The sequence below is a fragment of the Bombina bombina genome, chromosome 5, assembly GCF_027579735.1.
Source record: "Bombina bombina isolate aBomBom1 chromosome 5, aBomBom1.pri, whole genome shotgun sequence".
Classification (NCBI taxonomy): domain Eukaryota; kingdom Metazoa; phylum Chordata; class Amphibia; order Anura; family Bombinatoridae; genus Bombina; species Bombina bombina.
This window is the reverse complement of record NC_069503.1, coordinates 597,466,280-597,486,108: the sequence shown is the minus strand read 5'-3', so window position 1 is coordinate 597,486,108 and position 19,829 is coordinate 597,466,280. Positions and strand designations below refer to the sequence as shown.

The following is a 19,829-nucleotide window of genomic DNA, read 5'->3' as shown; positions in this document are numbered from 1 at the left end:
CATGATTTGGAAGTCCATGATTTGGCTTTTGACCCTATTTACAACCATATAAAAGACAAAGGGAAATTTTACAGAAAAAAAGGTAGAAATAGTCTTTTAAAGGCATTGGACTCCATTTATCAAGATGCAAAAGCCTGAAATGCTAGTTAAGTCTTAAGACAGCTGCTACTTTACCTCTCCGCCATCTAATGTGTGGCAGATTTCAATCACCCCGATCACATCTAATCAGGACGATTGACAGCCACCACTCAGGGGCAGCATTGCACAAGCAGCAGCTTGTGTAATGTTTAATGTGGGCAGCAGATGCTGCCTGTTTGCCGTGAGGATGGATTGGCAATACTGAATCACCAATAGAAACATATGTAGAGAACAAGTAAAAAAAAAAAAAAATCTATAATGGTGATAGGACACTGTGACTTGACACATTTTGAACATTCTCTTTTAAAAGGAATGAATACATTTTTTTAGTGAAGAATTTCTTTAATAACTGCCGTTTTCCACATGTAGTCTGTGTAAACATAACTTTCCTTTTAAAGGGACACTCAATCAAAATTAAACTTTCATTATTCAGATAGAGCATGCCATTTTAAACAACTTTCCAATTTACTTCCATTAACAAAATGTGCACAGTCTTTTTTTATATTTAAACTTTTTGAGTCACCAGCAAATACTGAGCATGTGCAAGAATGTGTGTATGCATTTGTGAATGGCTGATGGCTGTCACATAGTACGTGTATGCATTTGTGATTGGCTGATGGCTGTCACATGGTACAGGGGGAGTGGAAAAAGACATAACTTTTAAAATTGTCATTAAAAAAATCTACTACTCATTTGAAGTTCAGACTAAGTGCTATCGCATTGTCTTGTTATCTTGTATTTGTTGATTATGCAAATCTACTGTGTTGACTGGTCCTTTAAGAGACACTAAACTCAAAATTTAATTATTGACTTATAGTATACATTTATTTATTTAATTTATTTATTAAAAAAAAAAAAAAAAAAAAAAAACTTTTCAGCATACTTCTATTATCAAAATGTGCACAATCTTTTTGTATGTGCACTTTCTGAGGCTCCAGCTCCTACTGAGCATGTGCATAGTATATACATATAAGCATTTTGTGATTGGCTGAGTGTTATCATATGATACAGGGGGAGGAAAATTGGGATTAGCTTTGAAATTTGCCAGAAAATATACTTTTTTTTTAGATTCATAGTAAGTGCTATTGCATTGTTTATTTATTGTGTATTTTTCAGTTAGTAAATTATTCTGTATTTAGTGGTCCTTTAACTCTATTTGTTTTTATTATTTCAGAAGCAGTCCAATATTTTTTTTAGCTATAATCAGATCATTATAACCTCTAAAATTTGTAATGTCAATTTAAAAAAAAAAAGACAAGGACAGTAAAATTGCGTTCTGTCCCTTCAAACAGAAAATACAAATAAAACAGAACCTGCCAGATGTCTGTAAAAAGAAAATACTTATATTCTACAAGATAGTGAACAGCTACTGAAGAATGAACGTTTATTCAAAGACAGATATTTTTTTAATGAGTTTCATATCTTTCATACAGAGCAAACCGCATACAAATTGTGTTTACACATTATTTGCATAAATAACAATATTTGAATGAACACTTTGCCATAAATATCTTTTGTTTCACTGTAAGTTGCACAGAATAGTCTGCTGGTGAGGAGGTGATAAACCGACTCAATTTCAGCACAATGGAACAGTGAATATAAATCTAATCATAGAACAAAAATTCCCTTAAATGTTGCAGAGCACTATTAGAGGAAAATTATGTTGTGCAGTGTATAAATGTAAATGCAATAAATATATTTAATATTTATGTATGCACATGGTGGTTGTGAGGGTTTTTGAGTTTTAATTTAAATTGTACACTTTCTAATGTAGCATTTTAAGGTTTTTTTTCCACACTTCAGATAATTTAAACTGAATCACACAGTAGACTGTGCTTCCACCACAGCTAGGGACTGTGGGTAATAGCAAGCAAATGGACATTTGTTGAAAGGCCACATTTAGTTTAATCAATTTAGGATGGATACCTGAAGGCTTAAGTCTGCTGTATGCATTGCAGAAATAATCTTAATTATAAATAAAAAAATTAAATAAGATTTAGAAATCATGAATTACATTAAACATTTCCACATACCATCTGAAATTCCATTAAATGCTAAATGCAGTCATATTTATAATATATTCATTGCACTTTCTACGTGTGTGTGTGTATTATGTGTATAGTTTTTAATGTCTGCATGTCAGTTTGTGTGTATATATATATATATATATATATATATATAATCTATATACACTCACCGGACACTTTATTAGGTACACCTGTTCAATTGCTTGGTAACACAAATTACTAATTAGCCAATCACATGGTAGCAACTCAATGCATTTAGGCATCTAGACATGGGGAAGACGACTTGCTGAAGTTCAAACCGAGCATCAGAATGGTTAAGAATGGGGATTTAAGTGACTTTGAACGTGGCATGGTTGTTGGTGCCAGAGGGGCTGGTCTGAGTATTTAAAAAACTGCTGATCTACTGGGATTTTCATGCACAACCATCTCTAGGGTTTACAGAGGATGGTCCAAAAAAATAGAAAATATCCAATGAGTGGCAGTTGTGTGGACAAAAATGCCTTGTTGATGTCAGAGGTCAGAGGAGAATGGGCAGACTGGTTCAAGATGATAGAAAGGCAACAGTAACTCAAATAACCACTCGTTACAACCAAGGTATGCAGAATACCATCTCTGAACACACAACACTTCGAACCTTAAAGCAGATGGGCTACAGCAGCAGAAGACCACACTGGGTGCCACTCCTGTCAGCTAAGAACAGGAAACTGAGGCTACAATTTGCACAGGCTCACCAAAATTGGACAATAAAAGATTGGAAAAACTTTGCCTGGTCTGATGAGTCTCGATTTCAGCTGCGACATTCAGATGGTAGGGTCAGAATTTGTTGTAAAAAACATGAACGCATGGATCCATCCTGCCTTGTATCAATGGTTCAGGCTGTTGGTGTTGGTATAATGGTGTGGGGGATATTTTCTTGGCACACTTTGGGCCCCTTAGTACCAATTGAGCATTGTTTAAACACCACAGCCTACCTGAGTATTGTTGCTGACAATGTCCATCCCTTTATGACTACAGTACCCATCTTCTGATGGCTACTTCCAGCAGAATAATGCACCATGTCACAAAGCTCAATTCTTCTCAAACTAGTTTCTTGAACATGACAATGAGTTCACTGAACTCCAATGACCTACATAGTCACCAGATCTCAATTTAATATAGCATTTTTGGGATGTGGTGGAATGGGAGATTCGCATCATGGATGTGCAGCAGACAAATCTGCAGCAACTGCGTGATGCTATCATGTCAATATGGACCAAAATGTCTGAGGAATCTTTCCAACACCTTGTTGAATCTATGCCACGAAGAATTAAGGCAGTTCTGAAGGCAAAAGGGGGTCCAACCCGGTACTAGCAAGGTGTACCTAATAAAGTGTTCGATGAGTGTAAATACACACATTTTTCTGAAAAACAGCACTTCTTTCTGTATTAAATAACTTTAAAATGGCTTGACCAATTTTATTGACATCTGGCAGTTTTGTAGTCACTAGTAATAACTACATAAGTGCCACATTTCAGCACGATTATATTTAGTTTCACAATTATGTGACTATGAAAATTTAAACAGAAAGTGCGTTCAAACTTTAACTATAGCTGCTGTACCGGGCAGCTGTTATATATAAATTGTTGAAGTGCTGGGTAGGATTATCTGTCTTTGGTAAGGTTATAATTAATTTAACCTTCCAAAGAGTTCTTTATTTTTGTATATATATATATATATATATATATATATATATATATATATATATATATATATATATATATATATATATATATATATATTTATATATATATATATATATATATATATATTTATATATATATATATATATATATATATATATATATACATACTGTATATATATGATCAGGATGATTGAAAGCCCCTGCACGCACATGATTGGCTGCACGTTAGCAGGGGCTATTAGTCATTCAGATCAGATCAGATTGGGATGATTTCACTCTGCCATATTTTAGGTGGCACAGAGGTTAAGTAGCAGCAGCATTTCAGGCTCATTTGTGCAAGCCTGAAACACAGGGACTTGATAAATTAGGCCCATACTGTTTTTTTAAGCAAATTTGCAATTATATTTTTTGTAAATTTTGAAACTATATAATCTTTTTGCTAAATTAAATGTGTTAAAAGAACATTCTGTACAGTTCATGATAAACAATCATATATAATTTTCTTATAAATATGTTGCAAGGTGCATTTTTTTATTTTCAGTACCAACTTCTCCTCTTGCTGTCTTTTTCAGCTAAATAATCGGCTTGCTAGATGCTAGTGAGAATTTTATAACATGGTTCCTTTAAAGAGTCTTTATTCAAGTCAGTCAAATCATTTATTGTTGTATGTGAATAATCATCGAGGATCTGTGGGTTTTAATCTATTAGATATGGAATTATGTTTGAATTCTGAACAGAAAAAAAAACCTGATGAAGATTAGCGACTATATAATTCCATTAAATCTTAAAAACCTGCAAAAAAGCCAGATCAGTATGCTGATTACTTAATTATAAATGATTATCATATTTCATATGTGGCAGAAAAGCCTCTCCAATTAATAGAGTTTCAGTAAAGAATTCAGTTATACGGTAAAATGCAAATAATGGTACTGGTATATGCTTAACCTTGATGTCTCACAGAAAAGGCAAATTAGATATTAAAGATCAGCAAATGTGCATTTGCATGGATTAGCTGAAGTTATAACTTCACAGTTTAATATTAAGTTAATTGTAAAATGTCAGTATATTCCGTAGCACTGTAGAGAGATAAAAGGTAACATAGTACATTTCATGGGAGAAGAATGTAATGCGATTCAAATTTAGGTGTTGATCACAGTAGGACATTTTTATTGAATATTGGCAGCAATTTTTTACTGTATCGGTTTAGTGAAAAATGGGCCTGTTTTCATGATCACAATCCAAATTCTCGATACTCACAGGGTAATTTTTCAAATTCCAATGCCAAATGGACTGGATACCCCCCAGACACCACTTTTACACTTATCATTGTGTACCCCAAGGCATCTACTTATCAAAGCGTCAACTGAAAATACGCCCGAATTCCGCGTCGTACTTGTCGCGAGATTGAATCGCGGTAGTTGTCAAAGCCTTAAGATCGCAAGAATTAGAAATTTGTGACGTAACATACGATCCAACGGTCTCAATTCGACGCAGATCGATGCGAATAGAAAACCTGTGGAATTCTCATGTAATTCTGTGTAGTCGCCGTGGTATTTGACACAATTTGAAGCTTTTCAAAAGTTATCAAAAAATGAACACTTACGCTCGCGTCTTATCCAACGCTGCGTATCTAGTTTTTAATCCGCCGCATTAGAGGTCGGATGCTATAGTAGTCAATGGGAATCGGAAAACTGAAATCTTATGTTCAATGTTGCTATAGTGAAGCATATCACCTAATAAAACTCAATGTACAGCATTATTAAATATGTATACCCTTAAAAATGAATACAAATATATTATTGATCTACATTTAATGCATTGTTAGATATAGGGATAAAAAAGTGCTTTGGATGGATTATGCTCCAACTTTGACACTCTTTAAAAATCAGGGATTACATATTTTGTACACAGTTTTGCACTTGAATTGTCGCAATAATAGATATACAGAGACAACAAAAGAACTACATAACAGTCTCAATTAGCAGCTAGCTCCCACTATTGTAAATTAAATATTTTATTTCCTATCCTTTTCAAATAGCGATAGATTTGAAATAAATACATATGATAATCTGATTACGTTATATTTGCAACTTATATGTGTGTGTATATACATACTAAAATATGTATATACAATTTTAAAAATAACTCGAATTCCCTCTCCATTTTGCTAAGAATATGTCGCTATCTTTAAAAGTCGATTTAAACAAAAAAAATTACAATATCTATATACAATAATGTGCTGTCAAGAAATGTGCTATGTTCGTGGACTGTACTGAAATGATATAAATAAAGTTGGAAAAAGCCTGAATAGCTGCGACATCAATGACTGTTAGTTAACACCAGTCTGATCCTCTTCGTACCGTACTTGACGCGCGTGTTTTTGACAGGTTTTTTGATAATTATGGAGAGCGTATTGACGCCCGCGAATGCACCATAGTTGACTCTTTGATAAGTAGATGCCCAAATCTCAAAAGGTTTTAAAATATAACATTGGTTTTGTGCTGTCATATTGTCATATTGGATTATATTAGGAGGCAACATCACCAAACAGATACAAATACTTTCTGCTCAATCAATATTTAAAAAGTAATAATAAACACTAATACAAATTAGCCTAATCTATAACCCAACAAACACAAATACCACAATACCAATAATGCCCCTGTCCAAATTCCTTTACCCCATAGGTGCAGAGCAATTTTCACACATACCCCCTGGAGCAGTTTTTAATTGTTTGGCGCTTATTGCAATTTCACAAAAATATAACCTTTTTTTTCTGTTAGGTACCCACACAAATTATAACTTTGTTATATTTTTTTTTTTTTTAAAGCAGACCTAGCGTTTTTAGAAATTAGGCCATATACCCCCCCACCCCCCTTGATGTAGTTCCATATGCTTATTGTTCTGTCAGGTTATCACTAAGGGCATGGTCGTCAGCTGATAGCCACCTGGGCATGTGACCCGTTCTTTGAAAGAGGGGCTCTCCTTTTTCAAAATAGATGTCACTTGTCCCACTGTAGTGCTTATTGTGGAGTAGTAAGGCCACTTTTATTGCCAATAGCATAATAAAAGGCACCTGTATAACAGGTGATTGTCATTTCTATGGCAATCACCCGCTATTTAATTGAAATATTTTTTATTGAATTTCTGATGAACAACATACAAATCATAGGCATTAAAAAAGGGTGGATCACCGTATACACTTATATCAAACAGATAAAACTGTGACATCCCCTCACTGACGTCAAGTGTACATTTCTCAACATACTGGGTCTGGCAGGTCTCATACCTCCATCCCCTTTATAAAGACAAATAGTTAACAGAACATCAAAAACTAAAACACTTAACTCCCCCTACCCTCCCTCCTTCCCCCTCCAGGTGTTTCCCATCTCCTCAGGTGTCCCACTGATTGTTTTAATCTATTATTTTGTCATCTCTCCGTTTAAGAGGAAGAAGAATTGGTCAGCTGAACTATACTAGAGGTCAAGAATGTCCGGTCTTTCTAGATATGAGTTACCAATACGTAAAGGATTCTCCCTGTACCTATCTTATCTACCCTACCTTCCTGAACTTTCTCTCTCATCTCTTTCTTGAGTGGTGTGTGAATTGGTGTGGCCTTTCAAGATCCAGTAAAACCATACTTTCTGAAACTGCTCCGTGTTCCCTTGTGCCCATGCTGCTAATTCTGACATGATATAGATATCTTTTATCTTATCCAATACCTCCGCCCATCCCGGCGCAGTCACCTTCCAGTGTCTGGCTATGCATATACGTTGGCATGTACAAAGTGTCCTAATAAAAGTGTTGATCGCAGAGTTCAGTGTACCCACCTTTTCGTGCAGAAGTGCCTGAGTTATCATTAATTTGATTCTTTCATCCAATGTATCACTAATTAGCCTCGAAAGCCTATCCCAGAGTGGTAGTACTCGTGAGCAGTACCACCACATATGTCTGTACGTCCCTCGCTCCCCACACCCTCTGTAGCAAAGGGCACTATTCATAGTGGGAATGTGAGCTGTCCTTTCCGGCGTAAGGTACCACCTAAAGGTTACCTTCAGACAATTTTCTTTCATATCTGCACTAAGTATCCCCTTCCCAGTGTCTGATATAATCTTTTCCCAATTTTTCTGTTCTCTCACCTCTCTCACATCTCTCTCCCATCTCTCCATAAGGGGAGACTTAAGGGTAGTTTTCTTTCCTTGTAGCACCAAATATATCTGAGATATAACATGTTTTTCCCTAGATTCTGTGCTACATATCTTTTCTAGAGCGGTGAAAGATTGGTTTGATCTATTTGCCCTGTATTTAGAGATAGCAGATGAAATCTGCAGGTAAAGAAACCAGTTCAGTGTATATGGTAGGATTTTATCCCTAATCTGGTTAAATGTAAGGATTGATGTCCCACTCAGGAAATCTGCAACCCTATAAAGACCCTTATTTTCCCATTTTCCCACTGCTTTTCTAAGATCCATAGGTAACAGAAACTTTAAGGGTAGTAATAGAGAGTAAGGGCTAAATAAATTTATCTGTTTGGTTAACTTGTGCCAGGTGTGTAATGCTTCCTGTGTCACTGGTGATCTGTATGCAAGTTTTTTTGTGTTCCATAAGGGATCCCATAAAATATCTGCTGAGCTCTCACAACCTTCAATATCCGCCTCTATTTTTGGCCAGATAACCCCCTGAAAATTTTTCTCCATAATGACAGATTGTGCCAGCCTGGAGGCCTGGTAATAGTCCACCAGGTTCGGGACCCCCACTCCCCCCATCTGTCTAAGTTGTTTCAGTATCTGTGACGCTATTCTTGCTTTCCCATCTCCTCTCAGGAACCGAAATAAATCTGCTTGTAAGGCGTTTAGATCTGCTAGGGGGATCCCAATCGGCAGAGTTCTAAAAAGATACAAAATCCTGGGTAGGACATTCATTTTTAGTGCCATGAGTCTCCCGTACCATGAGAATCTGCCCTTTTTCCAGTTATTAAGATCTCTTCTGATAGCTTTATATAGGGGTACATTATTTAATCTATATAGATCTGAGAAGGTGCTATTCATCTTGATCCCTAAATAAGTGATGTGAGTTTTTGCCCATGTGATATTGAAATTCAATTCTGTCGACTTCTTTGTATGTGCTGGGAGGCAGATCGGCAAAGCCTCGTATTTATCCAGGTTAACTTTGTAACCTGAAATTTCTGCAAATTTTCCTAATATATTATACAGGTTAGGTAAAGAAATCAAGGGTCTGGTTAACGTCAGTAAGACATCATCCGCAAATAATGTCAATATATATTCGTCGTTGGTCACCCGTACCCCAGACACATCCACTGATTGTCTAATAAGTGCTGCTAGTGGTTCTATACTGATGGCAAATAAAAGTGGCGAGAGTGGGCACCCTTGACGGGTCCCGTTTAAAATATCAATGGACCTTGAGATGTATCCTGCTGCTCCCACCACCGCCGTCGGCCTTGAGTATATAGCAGTAAGTGCCTTCATAAATGCCCCCTTAAAACCCATACTTTCCAGGACTTTAAACATATAGGACCAGTCTACCCTATCGAACGCCTTTTCCGCGTCAAGTGATAGAAGTAGTGATGGCGTCGTAGTCTGTTTTAAGTAATCTACTAGAGTCAAAATTCTTCTCACATTGTCTGGGGCTTCCCTATCCTTAATGAATCCAACTTGATCTTTATGAATTAATGTTGGTAAAATCAATTTAAGTCTGTTAGCTATAATTTTAGTGAATATCTTGAGATCTGTATTAATCAAGGAGATGGGCCTATAATTTTGACAATATTTCGGGTTTTTCCCTACTTTTGGTATCACCACTATCTTAGCTTGTAACATATCTTTAGGTAGTTTCCCTCCCGCTAGTATACCATTGCAAAAAGTCAACAAATGGGGTAGTAACTCTCTCTTAAATAATTTATAGTATTCCCCCGTCAAACCATCTGGGCCTGGTGCTTTTCCCGTTTTAAGGTCTCTGATTACTGTCAGTATTTCCATAGCTGTAATGTCCTTATTAAGTACTTCAAGGTCCGAATCCTGGATCAACGCTAGTTTAGCCTGTCCTAAAAGTTCATTTGTCTGCCGAGTGAGATCCCCCGGAGCTACCTTTTTTCCATCATAAAGATTCTCATAGTATTGTGCAAAAGCTTCTGTTATCTCTTGGGGGTTAGAAGTGGGAGCCCCGTCCTGTCTGTATACAGAGGGTATAGCAAACAATTTGGTTCTCTCCCTCAACTTATATGCCAAGTATTTATCAGGCTTATTTGCATATACATAGTAATGTGCCCTCAATCTCAAAGCAGCCCTAATTGAATTTTCTTTTAGAATTGTGGATATTTCTTTTCGTTTATATTGAAGGGACTTGTACGTTCCCGAGGCTAAAGTACGTCTTTGCTCTCACTCTAGTGTTTCTACCTCCCTCTGGAGTGTGTTCACTTTTTGTGTTGATTGTCTTACTATCACTGATTTTTCTTTAATAAGCAAGCCCCTCAACACAGGTTTGTGTGCAGCCCAGACCACTAACGGGTCCCCCGTAGATCCAACGTTAACCTGCCAATATTCCCTCAATGCTATTCTAATCCTTTCGTATACCGCTGGGTTCCTAAGGAGTGTTGGGTTATATGTCCATGACCTTGGGCGAGTAAAATGTAAAATGCCTGCTAGTTCTAGAATTACTAAGGAGTGATCAGACCACACGCACGCCTGCGTATTTGATGCAACTAAGTTAGGAATCAATATTTGACTCACAAAAATATAGTCAAGGGTAGAATAGGAGTTATGTGCTGGTGAGTAATATGTGTATTCATGTGTAGAGTTACCCACTGCCTCCCACGAGTCCATGAGGTTGTGCGCTCCCAGGGATTCCCTAATTGACTTAACTATTGAATTATGTTGATGTTGTTTATTTGACTGTCTCTTCATTTCCCCTCCAGAGTAAGAGGTCATGGATACATTAAAGTCTCCCCCTAAGATTATTCTGTCTTGCGACCACTGGGTTAGATGTTGCGAGATTTTTTCAAAGAAAGCATTTTGTGTCTCGTTGGGTGCATATACATTACACAAAGTAACCTTAGTGTTCTGAATTGTGCCTCTAACTATCACAAATCTACCTTCCGTATCCCTAATTTCACTGTCTAGTATAAAATCTAAAGATTTGTGTACTAGGATTGTCACCCCTCTTTTTTTTGTTTCTGTAGTAGAGTGGAAATGATGGGGGAACTGCTGTGTCCAGTATCTAGGAATTGTCTGCGCCAAGAAGTGCGTTTCTTGAAGAAATATAATGTTTGCTTTTAATCTCAGGTACTGTGTCATTGCCGTCCGTCTTTAAGTATCTGTGTTTAAGCCCCTAACATTATGGGAAATTAGTTTTATATTATGTGACATCATCAATCCCTTTCATCTTCCTTTCCATCCTCTTAATATATCTTATCTTAGAAAATCTATCCAACCCCCCGAAAATCTTCCTACCAACCGTATTCCCTGATACCTGTATTTTCCTCTTACGTCTAGACTTCCCTAACCTCCCTTTGTTACACCTGTTAGGAAACACCTGGTTTAAAAAAAACATAAATGAAACAACAAAAAAATGTAAACATAGCAACAAAAACTTTGATAATCCCTTCAGGATTTCAACACTTTGTATACCTATGTGCAGTCAGTAGCATTGCTTAATCATTATGGCATAGTATACATCTGAAGTATAGGTAAGAATAAAAAGAAAGAGAAATCAAAACATAACAATGAGGTTTGCCTTTCTGGATGTAAAACAAAACAATTTAAGATTATTTTAAACATGCACTGTAGCAGGCCTAAAAGTTGCAATGAATTGTCCTTCCTTGATACCTGCTATGTGGAGAGGGGGATACATTAAGGAGATATGTCCATGTCTACAGTCATAATCATCTTGTCTGTGGAGCTAGTCCCCCAGAGCAGGCCCAAAAAGATAAACATCTTTCCCCCTCTCCTCCGTTTCTTATGTACTAGGAACCTATAAAACCTGGAAAACAAAACATTTGCATAATATCATTGTACTTATCTGGTTCTTTAAATGTGTCCTTGTAAGCCCCGGTAGTTCAGAGCCATCCCCTTTGCTTCAGCCAAATTGAGTTCATAAAGAGGGAAAAAAGAGAAAATAAAAAGCAGTATTCCCCCATCTTTCAGCAGAAGAGGGAAAAAAGAAAAAATGAAGAAAAGAAAACTCCTCCATAAACTTGTGTGATCAGGTCTTCCGCTTCTTCTCTGGTATCCTAGACCATTGCTTTTGACGAGGGCTTCTCCCCTGACTGGGTTGAATAGGAGTGGCATCCTGCTGTAGTGCAGCTGGAGGGTCCATCTTCATCCTACAACAGATTTCTGGTATCTCTCGAGGATCTTTGATAGAGAATGTCCTGTTTTCCCATGTTATATGGAGAGCAAACGGGAAGCCCCATCTATATGGTACTTGATTTTTCCTTAACAAGGAAGTCAGCGGTCTTAGGGAACTCCTTCTTTGTAGGGTCCTTAGGCATAAGTCCTGAAAAAACTGGATGATGTTCCCCTGGTACTTAAAGGTGGGATTCTTCCTCGCCGCTGCCAGTATTTCTTCCCTCTCCTTAAAGCGCAGCATCTTGATGATGATATCCCTGGGTGGTTCGTCTCCCTTCGGTTTAGGCCGAAGTGCCCTATGTGCCCTCTCCTCCCGACCCAGTGATGCTCCGGAAGAGATTGAGCAAATATGTATTCAGGTCTTTAGGGCCTATCAATTCTGGGACTCCTTTTAATCTGAGATTAGATCTTCGGCTGCGATTCTCCAGATCCTCTAGTTTGTCGTAAATATCTTCTATTTCTGATTGTTGAGAAGTAACTTTATCCGTTACTGCGTTCAGATCCTCCACAATTGAGTCACCATTTTCCTCTAGAGTGTTTACATGTGAACCCAAGTCCACTATCTCTTGTTTTAATTCCGTTATGCTGTTAGTTACAGAGTTTTGCAAAGTTTCCATTTTTTCTATCAGTCTCTCAAAATTGACATTAATGTCCTGCTTGGAAACCAGGTGATCCAAATCTGCTTTGGTTAAGGGCCTTGAATCTTCCAATTTTTCCTTAGCGCCTTCCTCTACCTCCCCTTCTTCATCTGAATCTTGTGTTTGAATATCCGTTAATTTATCTCCTTTCAAGGGTTTAAAGAAGAGGTTAGCTGTAGATTGTTTATTTAGTGAAGGCGTTTTGTTATTTTTTCTGGCCGCCATCTTAGCCTGCCCCTGTATCCCTGTCAGATGTGGTGCGTGGTATACTAATTTTATTTTTCAGGGGAACAGAGTGTCCTTCTATAGACAGAGTGTCAGAGTCTCTATGCCTGCCAAAGATGTATATAGTAATTCCTCAAACACCTTCCTGTATATAGTATACTTTTAACAGGCCAATATGTCGCAAAAACTCTTCCTCTATATATATTGTGCTGCTTGGTATTAAAGGGGCATAATGAAGTCTCTAGAGAGCAGTAATGTCTGGCAAGGAGTGTAATAGATAAGTTCTCATACAATCTTTATGAAGTATCTGGATTTGTATCATCTGCATGGCCTCTACTAATTTGCATAATCAAGCTGTCAGCCCCTGCATTCCTGAATAAACTTTTAGATCTTTGGTGCTGCAAAGTTCAACTGGCAACTTTTCCAGTCATGGCTTCTATGTGGCTCACCAGCTTCACTATCCACAAAGCGGTGTCATTGTTAACCTCCCCGTGGCTGCAGAGGGGCAGAGGCCAGGGCATGCAGATATATAATAAAAGAAGATGGCTTCCCACGTGACCTGATCTGCTACCTCGCGTATGGGCCTGTCTTTCTGCTACGTGCCTTTAGGATCAGTGTCCCTCTGTCTTGCAAAAGCCCCTTATATATTGGGCAGATATGTCCCCCTCACCCCTACCCCTCAGGCTCACCACAGGTCAGGCAGCTGGATTGCCCAGACTATTTCATCATTATAGTTCAGCCCTTCATATGTACCTGTTCCGGTGCTTAGGAGCTGCAGGTGCCATTCTCTCTCAATCCTCCAATCTCCCTTCACTGCTCTCCCACTCCTACTTAGTGTCGGCAAACTTAGGTGTCTCTTCTGCTTACTCCTCCGGTCACCTCCGTTCAGCTGGGCATCCTCTCTCTGAGAGCCGTGTCGCAAGCGGCGCCACGTGGGCTGTAACAATGGCGGCTGAGCTGCTGCTGCTCTCACCTCCGCTATAAGGCTATTTATTGCCGAGGGGTTGCGACTTGCTTAGAATTATGGCTGATGTTACTCCTCACTTGTGGCTCCTCTTTTGCTTGTTTTCCTACCTCCTACATCACTCTTTTAACTAATATGCCCTATATGCTGCACGGAGCTCTTCACCTACACTTCCATTCCTTAGCTCCTCCAGGCTCCGCCCTCATCACCCGCTATTTAAAGGGACATGAGTCCCGTATTTTAAAAATGAGTAATCTTTTCTTTTTATGTGAGCGGTATTGTGTTCTTATGTGTTGTATGCTGTTTTTAGGGGATAGTGGCTTCTTTGGAGCCACTGCCCCCATACAGTAAATAGATTAGATAGGTGGTTGCCAAATTTATGGCAATTCTAGTGGTAAAAGACCCCACATTGGAAAGAGTAGGTTCTTCTCTGTGTTTTAATACCACTCTGTTTTCATATCTCTCTGTGTCTTAAGTGGGGATAGGTTCTCTGAAAGTGTCCTCTCTTCCTCAACAAACACTGCACATGTGTGACCTTGCAGCATTACCATGGTGATCACCTGAGATTTAGAGGGGGATGTGCCCCCTCATTTAAAAGAAGGCCATTCCCTGTTTCACATAAGGGTCACATACCCCTTAAAGATGTAGGTGATTGCTTAAAGTGGCAATAGATGCACTTAAAGGCACTGTTTTTCTGAAGGGGAGGGCATCTCTAACAGAGGCTTTATCTCCACCTTTTTTATGCTAGAGAAATATGTGACCCATCATATGAAAGGACAGGCACCCATCTTTAAAATTATGGGTCACTTGTTCCTCCAAAACATGGGGGAACAATTGGAGGCATTGCTTGACCCAACCACCTCCTCAGGTTAAACTTACTTTTTAAGAGCATGTTCGTGTCACTTTAAGGGTGATGATCTGCATCTTACAGGGGTGTACAGTGTTTTGTGCCACTTTTTTGTCTGGTGTAAAACGTTATCCAGAGCTGTGAAGTCGCACTAACCTGATGCGCGTTTAAGTTGATTGAGCTCAAGTGAACGCTTTTACTTTCCACTCATAATACGCACGCTATTTCCGTCATGCGCAAAAAGCTGCGAAATACCCCATATCGCTCATAAGCTACACTTAGCTTGCAACTCATAATATATCCCAAAATGTTGAAAATAGTTTCTTTTAAAAGTATGAGATATTTCAGTGCATAATGAAATACAGATCTTTTAGACGGTATCAATTTCCAACACATCGACTAAAAAAACCCCCATAATATTCCATATACAATAAGTATATGCTAATGATAAAATACTAACTGTAGTATGTGTTCTATTTAACGGTTAACTATTGTAATGGTCCAAGAAAAATGCTAACAATACTTTTTTATGGGCCTGCACTTGTTCCATGTCCTTGCAGACATGTTGGGGCCTATCTATCAAGCTCCGTACGGAGCTTGAGGGCCCGTCTTTCTGGCGATCCTAAAGACCGCTGCTCCATAGCCCTGTCCGCCTGCTCTGATGAGGCGGACAGGAATCGCTGGAATTCAACCCGATCAAGTACGATCAGGTTGATTGACAGCCCCTGCTGGCGGCCTATTGGCCACGAGTCTGCAGGGGGCAGCTTTTAACCAGCAGCTCACAAGGGCTGCTGGTGCAATGATGAATACGGAGAGCGTATTGCTCTCCGCATTCGGCGATGTCTGTCGGACCTGATCAGCACTGTCGGATCAGGTCCGACAGACATATGATAAATAGGCCTAGTTGACTCATGATAAGCTATAGTTTACTTGCATGCACTAGTTTATTTTGATTTTACTGAAGTTACTATGGTTACAGGTAAACAAATGCACAATGAATTCATATTATTTGCATTGAACACCCAAGGGTTTATAAGGGTTTGGTTTGTTGCACAATATTGATCTGAGAAACCTATTTTATTTTCTAAAAATATAACTAACTCAATAGATATATTCAATGATTGAGGTCTAGTATGCATTATTTAAATATTTGCAGTTATTACAAACAATTTGTTATATTTTTAATATTAAAGGGACAATAAAAACATTAAGATTTAATTATAAAACAACATTGCTAAATACTTCCACCATCTATTTTGCAAACTTTTCATGTAATTTAGCTCTAAAAAATGTGAATCTTCTTATTATCAAAACTAGAAATGCACACTGTAGATTTCCCAAGGCTAACCCTGCTACATATATTTAACTAGCTTTAGCAGATAACAACTGCAAAGCAATGCTGTCTATATTAACAGAATGACCATTGCTACCTTTTTTGTCTGTGCATTCAAGCCTGGATTGGCTCATCCAAATAAGGCTAGAGGTGGGTGGAGTCTAGCTATTGAAAAACAAGTGCAGAAAATAAGATGTCAATTTGTTTTGAAAATGTGTAGACTTGATATTTTATTCTTAACATTTGATATTTTATTCTTAACAAAACAATAGAAATGTTTTGGCAATTACAAGGTGTTTAATGTACTTATTTTTTAGATATATTTAATTTTTCTTTTTTATCATTTGTATGTGCCACTAAATTAAACTCTATATAAGAAATGTAATTTCCAAATATGAACAACGAATGAAATAGTTCTTGCATCTAATCAAGAGAACATTCCTCTGTAGAACTCTGTAAAAATTGACCATTTTCCCTGATATATTTATGCAGTTTTTACCTAGGTTTAACTGGAGGACGAGTCTTGCTTTCTTCAGTTCCAACGTGATATAGTCCCCTTGCTGCCCTTCCCCATGAAAGAGTACTCCTTCACTTTCTGAACTCTTGAATTTTAGAGAGATGACATCTTTTAGAGTTTTCATCTTCTTGTTTTTGAATCGATATGATAAACCAGCGCTACCATCAAAATTGATGACATCGGCCCCTATTAAAGAAAAGAAAAACGTTATTAATGTACAGTAAAGCTATTGTAAGTCTGTTGTCAGAATCATGAAATGAAAAAAAAAAATGTTGCTGAAAAATTTAAAGGCATTTCATGTCATGAACTTCATATAAAAGCATTGCTCACTTTTTCTGAATTGTGGTAGATAGTCTACAACTTTATATTGGGAATAGCTGGGCTGTATATGTTGTTATTCATATATTAACAGCAAGAATGGATCATACAAATTTCAAAACTCAATTTTTTATTTTTTTTATTTACCAGTTTGATTTTAGCCACTTGCAGATGCAATAGATTCTTATCTGCCAGAAATGGGACAGTGTGTTGGAATACTTGTTTGCAGCCAATAAGCTAAATGCCTTATAGTCAAAGCTCAGACACATACAAAACATTGATATAGACTTTAAGTACTATGTTTACTAAGTTGGAAAATACTATAGAAACAGAGATTTTAAGAAAAAGAAAAAAAAAACTATAATAAAAATATGTAAGTGGCTTTATCTAATAGTAATCTCACAATAATTTTAAACATCATTTATTTTTCCCCAAGGGCTGGATTATGAGTGGAGCCAAAATTGTGCTTTCTCAAGCAAAATATTTGCTCTCCACTCAGTAATACCAGCGCAATATGAACACAACCTCGTGTTTGCATTGCATGGAAGCTTTGTGCTCATGAAAGTGTGCTTCCATAGGTTTCAATGGGAGCCTCGTTCTAATGCCAATAGACACGGCACAGAACTTAGGGCAGTGAAGGGGGTAAGTCGTGAAGAGTTGGGTAGCAAAGTTTAAATATATATGTGTATGAATATATAGATATATATTTATGTGTTTATATGTGTATATACATATATTAACATATATATATATATACTGCATATATATATATATATATATATATATATATATATATATATATATATATATATATATATACATATATATATATATATATATATATATATATATATATATAAATAAGCATATACATATATATTTACAGTTTCCACACAGTGCCTTTTTCTAACACCCACTGATAAAATAAGTTATCTAGCTTCTGATAAATAATGTAAATCATGTACAACAAGTGAAAACATCAAGCAAAGTGAAATCTCAGCTAATCTGTAAATTAGGGAAATAAAATGAAAAGTTATGAATGGATGGTAGTAGTTACCATTTAGTTACCATTTAACAGTTAACTGTTATGGGATGGGTGTAAATGTTTGAAAACCTCATGTAAGGGTCCCGGCTCCATGTTATGATGAAGGTTGCTTACACCTAGTTTTCTGTTATTGGGGCATTTGGTCAAGATGACATTGGGTATACAGGGAGTGCAGAATTATTAGGCAAGTTGTATTTTTGAGGATTAATTTTATTATTGAACAACAACCATGTTCTCAATGAACCCAAAAAACTCATTAATATCAAAGCTGAATAGTTTTGGAAGTAGTTTTTAGTTTGTTTTTAGTTATAGCTATTTTAGGGGGATATCTGTGTGTGCAGGTGACTATTACTGTGCATAATTATTAGGCAACTTAACAAAAAACAAATATATACCCATTTCAATTATTTATTTTTACCAGTGAAACCAATATAACATCTCAACATTCACAAATATACATTTCTGACATTCAAAAACAAAACAAAAACAAATCAGTGACCAATATAGCCACCTTTCTTTGCAAGGACACTCAAAACCTTCCATCCATGGATTCTGTCAGTGTTTTGATCTGTTCACCATCAACATTGCGTGCAGCAGCAACCACAGCCTCCCAGACACTGTTCAGAGAGGTGTACTGTTTTCCCTCCTTGTAAATCTCACATGTGATGATGGACCACAGGTTCTCAATGGGGTTCAGATCAGGTGAACAAGGAGGCCATGTCATTAGATTTTCTTCTTTTATACCCTTTCTTGCCAGCCACGCTGTGGAGTACTTGGACGCGTGTGATGGAGCATTGTCCTGCATGAAAATCATGTTTTTCTTGAAGGATGCAGACTTCTTCCTGTACCACTGCTTGAAGAAGGTGTCTTCCAGAAACTGGCAGTAGGACTGGGAGTTGAGCTTGACTCCATCCTCAACCTGAAAAGGCCCCACAAGCTCATCTTTGATGATACCAGCCCAAACCGGTACTCCACCTCCACCTTGCTGGCGTCTGAGTCGGACTGGAGCTCTCTGCCCTTTACCAATCCAGCCACGGGCCCATCCATCTGGCCCATCAAGACTCACTCTCATTTCATCAGTCCATAAAACCTTAGAAAAATCAGTCTTGAGATATTTCTTGGCCCAGTCTTGACGTTTCAGCTTGTGTGTCTTGTTCAGTGGTGGTCGTCTTTCAGCCTTTCTTACCTTGGCCATGTCTCTGAGTATTGCACACCTTGTGCTTTTGGGCACTCCAGTGATGTTGCAGCTCTGAAATATGGCCAAACTGGTGGCAAGTGACATCTTGGCAGCTGCACGCTTGACTTTTCTCAGTTCATGGGCAGTTATTTTGCGCCTTGGTTTTTCCACACGCTTCTTGCGACCCTGTTGACTATTTTGAATGAAACACTTGATTGTTCGATGATCACGCTTCAGAAGCTTTGCAAATTTTAAGAGTGCTGCATCCCTCTGCAAGATATCTCACTATTTTTTACTTTTCTGAGCCTGTCAAGTCCTTCTTTTGACCCATTTTGCCAAAGGAAAGGAAGTTGCCTAATAATTATGCACACCTGATATAGGTTGTTGATGTCATTAGACCACACCCCTTCTCATTACAGAGATGCACATCACCTAATATGCTTAATTGGTAGTAGGCTTTCAAGCCTATACAGCTTGGAGTAAGACAACATGCATAAAGAGGATGATGTGGTCAAAATACTCATTTGCCTAATAATTCTGCACTCCCTGTAGGGG

The 19,829-nt window shown here is 37.7% G+C and overlaps 1 protein-coding gene across 1 annotated transcript in view; it reads right to left on the bottom strand.

Moving 5' to 3' along the window:
* Positions 1–19,829, bottom strand: part of CNTNAP2 (contactin associated protein 2) — a 2,991,056-nt gene that overhangs the window by 2,312,421 nt on the left and 658,806 nt on the right. The window contains exon 6 of the mRNA XM_053715812.1: positions 16,717–16,920. Within this exon, the coding sequence (XP_053571787.1) occupies positions 16,717–16,920 (204 nt within the window). The remainder of the gene's footprint in view (positions 1–16,716; positions 16,921–19,829) is intronic.